This window comes from Leptinotarsa decemlineata, unplaced genomic scaffold, assembly GCF_025532065.1.
Source record: "Leptinotarsa decemlineata unplaced genomic scaffold, Ldec_3_MD MMD2_tig00004307_RagTag_RagTag, whole genome shotgun sequence".
Lineage (NCBI taxonomy): Eukaryota > Metazoa > Arthropoda > Insecta > Coleoptera > Chrysomelidae > Leptinotarsa > Leptinotarsa decemlineata.
Genome location: NW_027412606.1, coordinates 16592725 through 16610115, shown reverse-complemented (window position 1 = coordinate 16610115; position 17391 = coordinate 16592725). Strand labels below are relative to the sequence as shown.

General features: G+C 32.3%; 1 protein-coding gene across 4 annotated transcripts in view; it reads right to left on the bottom strand.

Moving 5' to 3' along the window:
• Positions 1-16416, bottom strand: part of Mp (collagen XV/XVIII-type protein multiplexin) — a 423852-nt gene extending 407436 nt beyond the window's left edge. For 2 of the 4 annotated variants that reach the window (XM_074179083.1, XM_074179085.1), the window contains exon 1: positions 16239-16416. In XM_074179083.1, coding sequence (XP_074035184.1) covers positions 16239-16249 — 11 coding nt within the window. In that variant the 5' untranslated portion in view covers positions 16250-16416. The remainder of the gene's footprint in view (positions 1-16238) is intronic. The other 2 variants (XM_074179086.1, XM_074179084.1) reach the window with 1 other exon arrangement.
• Between the last annotated feature and the right edge of the window lie 975 nt (positions 16417-17391).

Sequence of the window (17391 nt, the reverse complement as noted above, 5' to 3'; positions counted from 1 at the left end):
TTGAAATTTATATGGCATTGGATATGTCTCATATCGAGGAAATATCAGAAAAAGTTTGAAGATTTGTAAAATAGATAGAATGTTTTGGCGTAGCATGGATTACCAGGAAACAAAATTGTGTTGCAAAGTCGAGTACATAAGCCCAATTAGTAGCTTTACGTTCAGCAGTTCTGGAGAGCTTATGGTTCAAGAAGCTACAAGAAGTGACAATTTAAATAATAAAATAATGAGTATAGAATACATTAGCACCGAATTTCAATCAGCTGATATAGTGACGAAAGGTCTCAACCTAATTTGTTTTAACAACAACTGTAAGAAAGGATTAAAATTGTAGATAGGATTAGAATTGAGAGGGGATTAGTTTAAATATTTCAACTTTTATATGTGACTGCGTATGAAATAATGTTTCCTAATAATGTAAACTGCTATAAAACATTTGTCATGTTAAATGATATTAGATATTGGGAATTAGCTTTCAGCTCAATGAGATATACTTTTTGTTTGTTATATTTAGACTTTTGAATGATTTTCTCGTATTCTACTATATGCGTATGATTGGTAGATGTCGACTGTTTCGTAGTTCACATGTGGTTTGAGTGAAGCGTTACCAAAGTACAATAAAGAAGATGAAAAATAATAGGTTAGGTATAAATAAAAGTACCAGATGAAACACTTTCTCTTTTTCTGATGTCATTGTTATAATGTCAGATGTAAGATAGCATGTATTGTAATCAATTGAATATGGTGTGAAAAGCAAGAAACGAGTCTCAATTCATTAAGAAGAAACCATCACAATAAATAACAAAATCAACGCCGAAAATGTAATAGTTGCTGAAAACATGAAACATGAACTTTGTTTGTTTGAAGGTGGTTGACAATGTTTCGTGGTGTATTTCATCAGTTCGGACGTCCATTGTCTAATATAATATAAATTGATTTGAAATCCCTGAATAAAATGGAAGATCACCCGAAAATAACAATTATTAAAACAAAAAACTGAAATTACAAGGAAATAACATACAAGCTACAACCAGAAAATAAAATTGAAATATTAATAAAAGCTGAAAATTAAAAAATATTATTGAAAAAATGAAAAAAAAAATAAAAATTAAAATTAAAAGATTCCAAACCAAGATACATCACGACATTTCAATTGTTAGTATCCACAATCGTCTTCGGGTGATAACTGGACTTATTCCTCCGAGATCTGACTATTTATAGGTCATTCGGGTGCTTTCACCTATCACCTATTCCCTCTTTCCTCTTTCCTTTTGGAATCTTTTAATTTTTATTTTTCATTTTTTGTTGATAATATTTTTTAATTTTCTGCTTTTATTAATATTTCAATTTTATTTTCTGGTTGTAGCTTGTATGTTATTTCCTTGTAATTTCAATTTTTTGTTTCAATAAAATTGTTATTTTCGGTTAATCTTTTATTTTTTTCAAGGATTTCAAATCAATTTATATTACATTAGACAAGTAAAGAGAAAAGTGGAAGGCTTTTTCCGCGCAATTATACCAAAATCAATGTTCGAGAGTGTTTTCAAAAAAAATCAACGGAAAGTAATAATTACTTGGTTCCACCGCGTTGAATCGTGCCCGATCACTCATCTGATTATCGGTCAACAAATAGTGGAAAGAAGATCCCATCTTGTTTTCCTTTCTTTTCCTTACCTTTTATCACCTACCTCACCAGAGCGAGAAAGACGAAAGGAGAGAACGCAGATAAAACTGGTGAGTTTTTTTATACAGTTCACATCGCATCTGAATAATTATTATTAATTTACGCAATTATCAATCGCACAAACATATAATTTTTGAAATTTCAGACAATGATCTTGAATGAAAGTATACTATTTCTAAGACTATACGAGAACAATCGAATCTAGTGTATATACAAGGAAAATAAGCTGCGAAAATATAGTAAAATGTAATAATTACAACGTGTAATCGAAGTACAGAATTCAGTCATATAATTCGTATCGAGTTTATTCGTAACAGAAGTTGTGATTTGTTCCCATTAGTCTCATTCCAGTTCTGTCATTTCCGCCAATGGGAATGGAATAGGATTAGTGCCAACAAATCATTTATAGATGCCCATTTTCTACCCCTTCAAGCTATAAATTTTTCATCTACACTTTTCTTCCTCAGTTTCGTAATGGTTATACTAATTTAAGTTCTCATATATCTAAATCAATTATTCATTTTACTCAAATCGTAAGAATACCACATAAACATTGACTCTGTTGATAAACGTATCTCCATTAAAAATCATAAATCTTTCTGACTATCTATACTCTGACGTTCAATGAGAGTCTTCTCTACGGTATATCAATTTCCTTTTTTGACGTAACGAAAAGAGCATTCACATCCACATCAACTATTCTTCTGTTATCCCTTATTCGCTTCCCTTATCATTCGAATTCAACCCACAAAGGAAAGGTTTTATCTTTGAAATTGTCTTGCAGTCCTAGGGGAATAGCACAAATTCGATTAAGATGATAAACGTTCTCCAATATTTTGTGTGTACCAAGATTTCACTTGATTCTGTTATGATTACAATCGAAAAAACAACCATTTTCAAGAGTAATTGTAAAATTTTTATTCAGAATACTGCCCAAAGTATTCAGTTCTAGGCGTAAAAAAATATTACTTCCGGGTTATTTAACATACATATATTTTGTTAATTTCTCATTAATAATGAATGGAAATGAAGGAAAATGAAAAAATAGGTCATATCGCTTTCCGCTTTTTCATTATTCCTTTAAAGAAAAAAAAACTAGATAGCAAATTGATTTATATGTTTTATAAATCTCAGAAATCTCGTATTTTTTTCAAAAAAAGACAAATGTCCAAAAAAGAGAATGTCCAAGATGGACGAAAGTGACGGTGTGAATTCAGATGCTCTGAGAAAACAATGTAAATTCTGTAAATCAAATGTTTTAAATGGCCGTAAATGTACGAAGTGTCTCTCAGTTTATCACAATAGTTGTGCAATAAAAACGAAAAGCTGCTGTGACGAAACCGTGAAAGAAAAAATTACATATGATTTCAAGAACCACAATGAAATAAATGTATTTATGTCAGAAGAGGACTACTTAAAAGAAGAGAATAAACTCTTGAAAAAAATTGTGAAAGATAAAAACACCATTATAGAAAATAGTATTACCCTGCTGAGAGAGAAAATACAATCTCTTGAGAAATTGTTAGAAGCTAGAAAGGAATCATCCAACCATGAACTACAAAATACAGATGCTGAGAAAAATTATGTTGAACCAAAAAACACTGATAAAAAGAGACAACAGACAAAAACCTCTATCCACAACAATAAATACCCACTAGATAACCCAAAAATAACAGAGCCAAATAATATAGGGGAATTTTCCAATATACAGGGTGATACAATACTCTCGGCAAACCAGCTATCTCTGAAGTTGATTTAGACACAGACTATTCTCAAGTGCAATGAAATAATAATCCTGGGAAGTGAGAACCAAGATCGTGCCTCTACTTCAATACAACAAGAAGAATCAAAACAAGATGAGGAAAATAAAGAATGGCAAATCCAGAGGAAAAAGCGATACAACAGGAAAAATATAGGACAATCAGAAGAAACACAAGAAAAGTTCAAGGGCGCGACGCGTAGATTATGGTTATATCTATATAAAGTGTCACAAGATGTGACTGAAACAGATATAACAGGGTACCTACCTAAAAAGAAAAACTAATGCTGAAGAAGAATTCATAGTTAAGGACTTGAATGAAAATAAAAGACATAACACCTTTGTAGTTGTTAGTGATTTTAAATACAAAGACCTCTTCTATAGTCCCACTCTCTGGCCAAGTGGGGGGACTATAGAAGGTTTGATTTCAATCAGCATTATGAGAAATATAAAACGAAAAATGTGTTAGCAAATGAAGATGAAAAAAAACAACTTCTTTTTTAGACACTTCTCAAACGAAATAGAAAAATTAGAGACGAAAAAGTTAAAATAGTGTTTTTGTTACACTCAATATAATGCATTTTAATGTACAGGGTATTTTTGACAAATCTTGGGATCTGGAAATTATTTTTGACTTACATAGTGTAGATATTTGCTGCATTGCGGCATTGGCTCAAATCGGAGGAGATGATGTCATTCAAATTATATGATTTTTCCATGGAATGTAGCTTCTGCCGTGAAGAATTTCAACATGGTGGAGTTTGTATATTTGTGAGAGCAAAATATGTTCCAAAGTGTAAATCAATAGCCCATAATCACAATATTGAGAAACACTTTGAAGCTACAGTAATCTCTATAAATCTCCCAGTCAGCAGTAACAAATTATATGTCATCACAGTTTATAAGACACCAAATAGTGACGGTGGGATTTTTATTGGAAAAATGTATGACCTGATGTGTGATATATACTCATGCTCAAATCAGTACTTATTATGTGGTGATTTCAATATAAATATATTTACTGACAATAATATCTCTAGAGAATTGACCAATCTGTTCAATGAATTTGGCATGGAAAACCATATAGAACAAGCCGACAAAAGCTCTACCTGTATTGATCTTATGTTTTCAAATATTTCATTGTGTTCAAAATTGGTAAAAGATAACCACATATCGAATCATACATTCCAAATATGCCAATTTAGTCTGGATGTGGGAAAAAATGAAAGAGAACAGAAATACAATATAAACGAGACTACTCTGAAAATAATATGATGAACTTTAAAAATCTGATCGAAAAAGAACAATGGGCAGATGTTTATTCTTCTTCCACAGTGGATGATAAATTCAGTAGCTTTTTCAACACTTTCAAATTCGACTACGATATCTCATTTCCATTTAAAAGAACGCAAATAAAGAAACGCTATATAGTCTGGTATACCAAAGAACTGAAAGAACTTCATAATATGCTCTGTGATATGACAGATATTATTGAAAGTTCATCAAATATGACCATTAAAAATAAATTTGATACATTGAAAAACTCTATAAAGAAAAACTTAAGCAAGAAAAGTATAATTGAAATGATGAAAGAATAAAAAATGACTCAAACAGGATGAAAGAAAGTAAGTTGGAAAATTATTAACGAATCCAAAAATCATAGTCAAAATCAATCAGTATCAAAGCTCAATTATAATGGAGAATGTGCAACAGATTTGAGGAAAATTTGTATTATATTCAGTAATCACTTCAATGATTCGCAATGTCCCCCAGTTGATAATGATAAAATCAAACTAATATCTCATTTCCATCATACATTCTTTCTCTCTCCTACTAATGCATATGAAATTGATGACATTTCTGGAAAACCGTTGAGATATGTTAGAGAACATATAAAAGAGCCACTAGCACACATAATCAATGAAACGTTCGTTACAGGTCAATACCCAACAAATTTGAAAACCTCCAAATCAGTACCTATATATATAAAAATAAAGGATCCAAATATGACGTTAATATTTATAGAAACATCTGCTTACAAAGTGAGTTATCAAAAATTCTCGACTTTGCTTTCAATTGCCGACTCAACAAATTTTTAGAACACCATAATTTAGTGTGAGTCATGATACTTTGATTGAAAAATTATATCGAATAAGAGTTCGAGGAGTTGCGAATGCCTAGATTACAGCAAATTTGAAAGATATAAAACAGATTGCGGTATTGCAATATGGGTGTTCCACAGGGTTCTATAATGGCCCCAGTACTCTTCATTATTTTCATGAATGATATAATTAACTCATGTCCAAGTGCGCAAAATATAATTATGTATGCCGACGATACCAATTGCAATGTGTTATGGTACTCAGAGCCAATACTGTAGCGAATGAATTCTATAACTGGTGTACTTACAATGGTCTAGTGGTGAATTTGGAAAAAGCATGCTTCATGCAGTTTCTAACGGAAAATCTGAATAGGAATTCTAGTTTATTAATAAGAGTAAATCATAGTAGCATTGAGCAGATTGATGTTGCTCGCTTTCTGGGAGTTATATTGGATAATAAAATGACATGGAAAAATCATATAAACGAAACAACCACCAAGCTGAGTAAAATCTGTTTTGTAATAAGACAACTGAAAAATACTGTACCAACTGAAACTCTGAAATTGGCATACTATGGATTGGTTCAATCAGCACTCAGTTATGGCCTAATGTTTTGGGGTAGCTCAAACTACCTAAATCAGATATTTATAATAAAAAAAAATCATCAGAAGTATGATTGGAGTCAAGCCTAACACATTTTGTAAATCAAGTTTTCCAAAGATAGGTGTGTTCACTATATATATTTCAAATTACTCTGAATATTAAAACACAAGTGAATTCCATTTTTAAAATGGGCAAAACTCGCACATATATAAAGGTATTCTCTGCTATAATAGATTTATAGATTTGTTTAATAGCAAAATTGACCTTGCCGATCTGAGAATTTTCAAAAACTCCTTGTACAAGTATTTAGAATCCAGGGCATTCTACTTGTTAGAGGAATTTCTGGAGACATGAACTAATATGTTGTAATTAGGTATATTTTTATATATGTCTGTATTTTGTTTTTTATACTTCTTCACATGCTGATTTTTATATGTAGACTAAATACTAAATTTATATCATATTTTGTGACGAGTGCAATAAGTTGTACATTCTGTTCTCCTTTTTGTAATAACTTCAGTGACGAATAAAGTTCTATTCTATTCTATACCTATAAACCACAATTGAAAACCGACTATAACAAACATGAAAATGAGAAATAAAAAATATGGCAATGAATTGGCGCAGATATTTTTCTCGAGAGAATTTATCTAGTTGGAGTTAGGATGTTTCTGCAACATTACATAGCTGACGGACTGCGAATAGCCTATCCAAAATAAAAATAAATGGTTTTTATTTTTATTCTGGCGAAGCTACTCTGCCACAAAACCAAGATTATTTTTATACATGAATGTATAGTAGTACACTATCTAGGTTTTAACATCATATAACAGAAGTACATGTACGAAAATATTAGAATAAAACAATTTAGGTAGATTCATTGTTTACTGAAAAGAATTGCTTTGGTTTCAATTTTAAACGCAGAAAAAGATAGCAATTTCATTTCATCAAGATGAGAGTTGTACTCGGTTACAGCGCCCAAGTTTGCTTTCGAGGGAAAGAAACTATTAAATGCAACATCAGATTTGACCGAAATTCCTTCTTCAGCTGTACGTAAAATAGTCAAAAACAAACCTTATGAACGCAAGTGGCGATGTGATACGGGATAACCAAAACCTTTAGATGTTCATCTAATAAAATCATTGAAAGAAAATACTACTGTTACAGAAGCAATGAGATTCCTACAACTGAAATCATAAGAAAGTAATTGAATACTTCCGGCCATAACGTGAGCTACTGTGACAAAACTCTTGAGAATTGGCTGAAGAAACTAAGGTTTAGATTTAAAATATTAAAGAAAAGTCAAGAAGTTACGGAGAGCAGAATAATAGTGGAATTTTGTAACAAATACTTAGAACAAATGAGTAAATATAGACAAGCACAACGGCAAATTTTCTATTTGGGCGAAACTTGTTATGACACTCACTAAACAGTTACGAAAGGGTGGACTGATGGTTCGAGAATGTGTACTCCTAACATGCATGCAAACAAAAGATCGCCATTAATCATTGTGCCTTGCGGAGGAAGTTAAGGATGGGTACCGAATTCTTTGAAATTATGTGTAAAAAAACTTGAGGACTGCAATGTTGAGTATCATAAGAACATGGAAGCTAATATTTTTGAGAAATGGTTTTAAAACACACATCTTGACAATGCTTTCTATCATTTGCGACAGCTCATCAAAGTACTGAATAAAAATTCGGTTAACAATTTGTATTTTGAAAATAACTATACGAAAAACCAACTACTTGAATTTTCACAGACAAAACATTTGAGAAAGTGTATGCCCTTGAGAGTATTGCTGAAAAGTATGGATATATATATATATATATATATATATATATATATATATATATATATATATATATATATATATATATATATATATATATATATATATATATATATATATATATATATATATATATATAGCAAAATATTAACGGGGTCTCTCAATCAAAAAATTAAAAATCAAATCTCTGTTCTACTTTGCCAAGCTTTCGCTTCTAATGGGAAGCTTCTTCAGGGCCTATAATTTATTGAGTTGTTGGTTTTTTTGCCATCGAAAAAAATCACAATTCATACTTACAGTAAAAATGAGTTGAAAACAATGAATTGAACATATAAACTGACGGAGAAGGTTGAACATGTATAGGATTTTTTGGTTTTGACAAATGTCATACCTTCACATAAATGTCATTTTTCAATGACCTCGTTAATTCATTTTGCTGTACATTTCTCCAGTCGCTAAGATTATTATATATATATATATATATATATATATATATATATATATATATATATATATATGTATATATATGGCAGGTTGAATGAAATATGGACGTAACATATGGATGAAACCACGTGCATGAATCTTGCAAGTAGTTTTCTCTTCAAGGAACACGTGGTTTTTAACTTGATAATACAATGATATATCATTAAATCTAATATATTGCTTGTCTGCAGCGTCCTGATTTTCACCATAGTAATTTTTCATATATGTTACGTCCATATTTCATTCAACCTGCCATATAACCTCACATACACTGTAAGTTGTTTTTCACTTATTATTTTATAAATATGACTGTCTTTTATCCTTATTGTTGCATCCCTGATGATGATAATAAAGATTGTCGAAAGTTTGGAATATGTGTTATAAAAGTACACTAAGTTTTGGCCTGCTGCATACCCAAATATTGTTTTACTGATTATTTTCTAAAAGATTTAAAAACACGGTACGTCTTAAAATTTTGTTTTTGTTTGATAGCCTGGTATGCCAATTCGCAATGTAGTAGGCGATGGTCACTAATTCCTAATTTGAGTTGCTACTTGCAATGATACCAATTGAAGTACTACTATAGTTACTGATTGGTTTCATACTATTCGAGTTTATTGTATTGATTAAATATTTATTGATATCTTCTGCAATAACAACTTCACCTGTTGATATGCAATCAGATATATGGCACCCAACCCTATACTTGTACCCAATATTCGGAAAGTAACCTAGGGCTGTTCCAAAATCAATTCATTTCTCAGTATAACATCAATTTCAATATTGTCTTTATAATAAATAGCGACCGTGTTAGGAATCACACGTTGAAAGGTAAGACCCCGTTAGTCCTTAGCTCGCACAAGTTTCTCAACTTCTGAGATTTTAATCAATTTTGTTGAAATGTTACTAAGAACTATTTATGATTGGGTTGACAAATTCATTGTTGATTAGAATGCCACTTTTACCAACTATGGTTCAGATATTATTATTACCATATTACTTCCTGGCAGCTGTGAATTCCTGATGTCTGAAAACAGGTAAATCCTCTTTGATTGTGATATTACAATTTTTCTGAAATTTTCGTATTTTGATGATATCATTTATTATATAATTATTTCGCAGTACAATAATAACGACATTATTTATTATTGTGTGAGCTTTTTTAATTTGTATAATTTCAAAAGTGGAATTTTCAATTGATTTACGTCAAGGTTTTTCACACTCTCCATGACGCTCAACTGATCATCTAATTGTATTCCATAAATTCGAAGATTATTTCTCTTCGAATATTGTTCTAGTCTAAAGAGTCTAGTCTACGATCGTGAATTGTAATTTTCTTGGCATAAGAAATATATTCTCTTGCAATCCATTAAATTTTGATATTCTATCATTAAGACTGGCTGAAACTTTTTGAAGGATATGATTTAGCGCACATCCATGGCCACCAAATCAGTTATTTTTTATCTAAGTTATCTGAGGCCTAGGGATGTGTTTGTCTTCGATATGAGATTAACGCTCAACATATCCGCTTCCCAGAGAACGAAGTACTGGTAGTATCAGAGTGAATGAATCGTACGAGTCTGATGATGAGAACATTCGATGCTGTTGAGGAATATACAAAATATAACCAAAAACTGTTTTCTTCAAGTTGGATATGAGTATCAGACTAAACAGTTGTGATTACAAATTTCTGATCTCGTGAATTTTGTTGTATCGTGCATAGTTTTCGTAAGTCGTAAAAAATGATTTAAAAATGCCCTCGGTTTTCTCAATTTTTACGGTACATGAAAGATTAAAGTGAAGCTGAAGGTAACCTCCACTTTCTTAGATTCCTTAGATAAATGGCTTCGTAGGAATTGTCGAAGTTACTGTTATAAAGGTTTACCCACCACACTAGTTGTAACAACAACGATATTTGTTGGTGGAACAACAAAATAGCAGATATCGCTAAATTCCAATTTTTGTCTCAGTGAAAGTCACATTTACAGTAAATTAGTTGTGGGGGCTACACACTACCTCATCGAATAGGTATGAGCTGTGATAAAACTGAATCTAACTGCACACGCTGAACGATCTGATAGATCGAGAACACATTCAAGAAGTTGATAATGTTCTTACGATAGGTAAGTACTCCGAAATTTTCTCAGCAATTCAACATCAGTGATCGAAGAAGCTGGAGGGTTTTGCATGCAAACAATAGCAACTTTAGGTCTGTTGACTTGTTCACGGATGAGGCAAGTTTTTCTCGGGATATTATCCTGGAGTTTTCGGTGAATGTTTTGGTAGGAACTATTGGTTTCAACCTCATAAGGCCACATTTTCTCCCTCCTCAGCTCATTGCATTGCATTGCATTTGCATTGCTTATTAGACAGTTCTTCGAAGACACTCTGTCGGGTCTACTAGAAGATGTACCTTTAGTGGTACGAGGAAATACGAGTATGTGAATTTTGTACGACGAAGAAAATACTCATTTCAGTCGTACTGACACTTTTGCTCGACAGTGGATAGATCGATGAATTTTGAACGTGTTCGACAAGTAGAATTTAACATTTTGAGCATCTGTTTTGAATATGTTTTGATGTTTCGAGTTATTGAAAGTGATTAGAAAAATAAAATAATAGCTTGCCATGATTTTCTTGAATATACTCAAAAAATTCAGGAGAGTGAAAATGAGCCTGGAGATTTACTTCAAATTTTCTTTAAACGTCCTGGTAATCACCGAAAAATTGAAAAATAGTGAATGCATTTTCAGATAATTTTTTCATGGCTTACGGACGTTAAACTAACTAATGTTCCTCATTGTCACTTCGATTTCGTTCTAATTCAATTTGTTTTCATTTTCAGAATCTCTGCTCAAGAATCCCATATTAACCCTAACGTCTTGCTGATATAATTTTTTTGATGTTTAAAAAAAAATCTGTTTAAAATCTGTTTTTCCGTTAACCAGCTGTCGCACCCCTACGAACAACAACCCTCAGAAGTCGAAACTTGTGCGAGCTAAGGATTAACGAGGTCTTACCTTTTAACGTGTGATTCCTAACACGGGTTGGACGGTAGCAAGTGAAGATCGATCGTTCAGACTAGGGCTTGAACCACCGACCAACACGGCAGTCAATTCGAGTGAGTGAACAAAGCACCCACGCCGAACCGCTACCGACTGACTGACTGATGTGAAGTGAAACAAAATATTTTTCCCCAACGAATCAGCGAATAATCAAAGCAAACTTATGAGCTAGTTAATATTCTGGAAAATTCAATAAAGATAATATTGTTTCACAAATTTGACCTCAAATTAGCGAGACACCATGTATTTTCTTAAACAAAGAGAAAAGAAAATATTTTTCCTGCAACTGATTAGCGAATAATTAGAACAGACTGATGGTCTAGACTAGATAATGTTTTGAAAAACTCGATCAAGAAAAAGTTGTATGGCAAATATGAAGTCAATTTAGCGAGTCACACTGTATTTTCTTTGAAAAAGAAAATGAAGTATTTTCCCCACAAGTAATTAGCGAAGTTGGATCACTAGCTTGACTTCAAGTTAGCGGGACACCATTTTTTTAGACCAAAAATAATGAAATAATTTTCTCCGCAACTGATAAGCGTATAACTACAGCGATCTAATGGTCAATGTGTTGAAAATCTCGATAACCAAAAATTTGTATCGCAAACTTGACGTCGAATTAACAAGACATCATGTATTTTTTCAAACAACAAGAAAATTAAATATTTTCCCCATAACTGATTAGCAATAATTGAAGCAAACTAATGATCTAATCAAAATAATGAAAAACCCCATAATGAAAAAGGTGTATCGCTAACTTGACGTAAAGCAAGCGAAACATTATGTATTTTGTCGTACAAAAACAATAAAAAGTTATTCGCAAACAATTAGCGAATAATTTGAGGAAACTAATGACCTAGTCAAAATTCAGAAAAAATTGATAATAAAAATGTTAGAAATACGTATTTCTTTTCAAAGGACCAAAAAATGTTTTTTCACAACTAATTAGCAACAATATGGCGAAAAATTGTGAAATCATTAGTTTAGCATATTTCGAAAGTACCTCGCTAACTTGATATACATGCTGACTGCTGGAGAACTCGCAGGGCCTGTTCCATAGTTGACAGTATATTTAGCCTATTTACATCTACGGGCTGCACCATTGAGAAACGTCATAGAATGCGCTGTAAATCACCCTGTTGATGTTTCAGCAGATCAGTTAAAAACTAAATGATGTGGTAAATAATAAATTTTCTCTTATGAATATGAGTTTTCAAATTGTACCTTCAATTTAACATTGATATGTATACTTTTTCCAATTTACGTCAATTCAAACGAATTACCTTTTGTACGCAAGTTTTGTGCATTTGGTTTTATAGGAAGTACTATCAAGTCTACCTTCATTATCTCTATTCACAGTATTTTCGAAATTGATTTCTTATTGAGCTTCCTCTGACGAGGCATTTTTTCCCAACCCTTTTCCTTAATCAATTGGGATATTTGTTCAATTGTGTGTTTTTTCTAAAATGTTGTTCAATGTTTGATATTGATTTTAGCTCGAAGAAGCTCTGAAATATTAATGGATAAGAAAAAGGTTGAATTCAATTTGAAATTATGGTATCATGGAATGAACTGTGGAATATGGTTTCAATGGAATATATATTGAATATTCACAAATCCCTATAATTGGTATATTGATGTTAATCATTAAAAAGGCCCAGTTACTAGCGAATTCATTAGTGAAACAATTTTATTGATTCGAAGAGTCTAACTGCCTAGTCCAGTTTATATTTTTCTTGAGAATCTGCGTTTATAGAGCACGGCGGTCGACAACAAAACTGCTTCATGCCTGTTATGATAAATATGTGAAGTACCCATCATTTGAGATTGACCTTCATTAACGCCGAACTTGAAACTGCTTTCGCTGTACCTACTGTACCTACTTGCCACATTTGATTCAAACTGAATGATCGCTCCTCCTCATGTAACTATGACATCTTGTTTCTGTGAACCATGTGTATTGTGTGGAGATTGATAATTTTGCGAGACTCTATGTACATGGAATTGTGAGAAATTTACATGAGTACTTTGAAAGGGGAATATTTTCAAGAGTGTCGAAAAAAGGTTTCGGTTTTCTACTTCTCCATCTCCACATAAAAATGTGGGAAACTTCCAAAGAAAGGTAAAAGCGAATGATTTAAAAATAAAATCCTGTAGTATTCTGCAGTATATTTAATATCAGCATTGCACTTGTGCGGAGCAGGGGTGGGTCGTTAGTGACCTATATCACCAGTCATCACCCGAAAATGATTGTGGATACTAACAATCGAAACGTCGTGAGATAACTTGGCTTGAAATCTTTGAATTTTTATTTCATTTCGATTGTTCAATTTCTGGCTTGATTTTGACATTATTGTAATTTTATTTCGAAGTTTTTCTGCAAAATATAATAGTTATTTTCAGCCGTTCATTTTAATTTTCAATTTAATTCATGGATTCTTTCATGGATTTCATGGATTCTTTCATGGATTTCAAATCATATTCAATCATATTAAACAATGAAAGCCAAAACTAATGAATTTAAAAGCGACGCCCATCTGATTTGAAGTCGTCCAATAGTAATCTGATTGGTTTTTTCCAAGAAAGTAATGCCTACACACAAGAAGTCAGAAAATTTTATTGTTAGTCGTTAATTGTTTTCATTGAAAATACAGACCACTCTTCTCCGTTTCAAGATAATGTCAACATTCCGCTTGACATTATATCAGATCATGTACCATATAGAAGAACATGTCAAGAAAATCAGTCGGAATTGAGCAGCAGTCACACAAATACAAATCAAATTATTCGTCGTTCTAATAGAATCCAGCGTAGAAAAAACTCCTGACTGTGTAACAATATTTTGAAAATCTCATTAATATATCTAAGATTGAAAGCAGAGCAGACATTGATTCAAGATGAGACCTGGAAGTTGGAGCAATTGCTAGCTCATTGAGATATTTACTTGGTTTAGCAGTGAAATACAATTTAGATATGGATATGATGAGTTCAATTTCTGCGTTCTTTCAAGGAGAACTGGGTGGTAGATTCACATTGTTCAACTTGAATCATTTGATGATGGTTATTCCCGAGCTTGTCTTTTATTGAAATCTCTGTAGGCTTCAAACTAGCTACACGAATATGGAATATAAACCACAATGAAGAACTATGTAACATCGGTCTAGTTCAAAACGCTCTAGTGAATCCGTGTCTGTACTTCATAAAAAACGGGAGTGATATTCTTATGGTGGCTGTTCATGGACAAGATTTCTCGAGTAATAATGCGCAAATGAAAAAACTAAAGGAAAAGTCGATGGCTAGATTTCACGTGAAGGACTCAAGAATAGATCCTCATGTTCTAGGAAAGATAATAAACAGAATTCCAGGTGGGGAAAAATATGAAATTGATCAAAAACTGATTCTTGCACAGTTTGGAATGTAGATTGCAATCCATGTGATACTCCTTGTTCTACTGGTCTCCGTTCAAGTTATTAAATGTATCCCAAGCATGATGAAGAAAGGGGAAAATATTGCCTGTTCCCTACCAAAAGGCTGTTGGAAGTCCATTTTTTGTTGTGCAAGTAACTAGACCTGATATTTGTTTTGCCTTGAATTTAGTAAGCCGCTTCGTTACAAGTCCAGGTATGTAACATTGATATATAAATGGCACTCAAGATTTTCAGTTGGTATTCCAAAAAGACGATTGTGCACAAATGACTTAAAATTCAGATTCTGACTAAGGCGATGTGGTGAATGACAGGAAAGCTGGCTTCATGGTAGTTAACTACAATAACCAGAGTGCCATAAGCTCAACTGCAACCAATATGTATTAGACAAGAATTAAACATATTATTTTTTGAGACAATCAGTAGTAGAAAGCAAGGTAAAATTGCACCTTCTACCCTTCAAGAAGCTCTCTAAAGCGAAGCATTAGAAGTGCATTGAATCTATCAAATGTAGAGGAGATATTGGGAATAAGATTCAATTGTTTTATGTATCTGAAAGATTTTTTGTTGAAAAAAGTTATCTGTGAAAATTATGTCATTGAACTTCTTTTCAATGAAATATTCCTACTTTCTAATGCAAGCACTATCAAGGATGAATTTTCAATTATATGGACTATATGGAATTATAATTAAAAATTATGGACCGCAACACTGCCATCTATTCAAAATTTAAGTTCTTAGTTCAACAGAACTCATCATCTGGCTAATAAAAAGCATTGATAGTTTGAGGCTTCTAGTCTATAACAGTGTATCACCTCATTTTTCGTAAGTACGACTTATGAATATCTTCACAGTCCCTGAAGAAGAGCCAGTGATACCTATCTCGGAAAAATGAACAAAAAAACAATATATGGAATATGCTCATCTGTTAGGACTATGCACTTCGTAACTCCGCCAAGGTATGTCAAATTTTTTGAGCGAATGTTCATTGAAAAGGAAAATGGATCTGTATCAGTTATTTCAATAGATGAGTGATGTTTTCAAGAGCATAAAACGATAGCATTTTATTTCAACCTCCAAGACCCCCTACCACCCCCCTTCCTCGAATTAAAGTCTTTGGTACTTGGTCATCAGCTGAGCAAAATATATTGAATACAAAAAATCGTACGTGATACTCACAATAATGAACTAAAGTTAAAGCAGCTGAAAAAATTTTAAAACCAATATTAATCATTTTCCTTTTCCAATTCCTACAGAAAGTGACACTTCAAACATCAATTTGAATAATAAAAAGGTCAGAGTCGCCGTCAATGAACTCTCACTCACCTACGAACCATGTTGTCAACTTTAATCCAATATCATTCTCATATGTGAAATTCAACACTCAGCGCAACGTGGCGTCGCGACGCAATCCACGTGGTTACGCGGCACGTGTAGAGAAGCTAACACGACAAACTTTCACAAACTAACCGTACAACGAGCAAAATACAACTGCCGCGAGATCTCTACTCACGCCCAGATTTCAGAATCGGTCATCTTCGGTCTTGAAAGAAGCTTCTTTCGGAATGGATCTTCATTCATTCTATAATTATAGAGGCAGTATTTTTAAGGCGGATTTAGGTCTGGGGGTGAGTGATCATGATGCCAAAATTAAATAATAATCTACATCGTGCACTGTGGTTCAATTTTAGTAATACAATACATGTATGTATATCATACATTACATCCATTAAAACTTTTACCTATGGAGTATTTTGTCTAGGAAAAACGTTGATTTCATGAACTTGGATGAAACATGTAATAATAATAATGCATGGTTGAATTGTGATCCAATCATCAAAGGGATCCAACTCCAAATTAAATCATATAGGTATACTTTCGAGGTAACTGAACAATGTAAAACCAAATTTCAACTAAGGGGCTCATAGTAGTAAGAGGAGCTCCATAGTTAACATTGTAGAGTACTTTTTTTTTATGACAATAGTTTATAGGTGTTGTAATTTGAAATCATACCGTGTATGAAATTGTCCCTTTACTTTATTCTCAATCAAGATGAAAAATGAAAATTGTATTTTAGATCACTGTAAATGTAACATTTCTTTTTCTGAAAGTAGAAGTACATTTAACTTCGATAGTACAACTGTCGACAAAAAAAAATCGATTCGAATTTACTTAATGAATTCAGACTAAATGTTTTTGGCGGCATTTTGAAAATCTCAAGAAATGATGTGATTTCAATCACAACACGATATCTTTTATGATTTTTCCTAGTGAAAGTTTGTGAATAAAAGACTTTCGGCTCCACATAATAGATGTATTAGAGCAATGCATATACTAATTAACTAGAATACTTTCTTGACAAAGATGTGTGAATCATTTCTTACAAACTGTAAAGAGAAAATAATTCGAAACAACTATTTTCAAAGATGAACATTGAATTAAACGAAAATCATAGTTTCCTATTCAGTTTGTATAACAA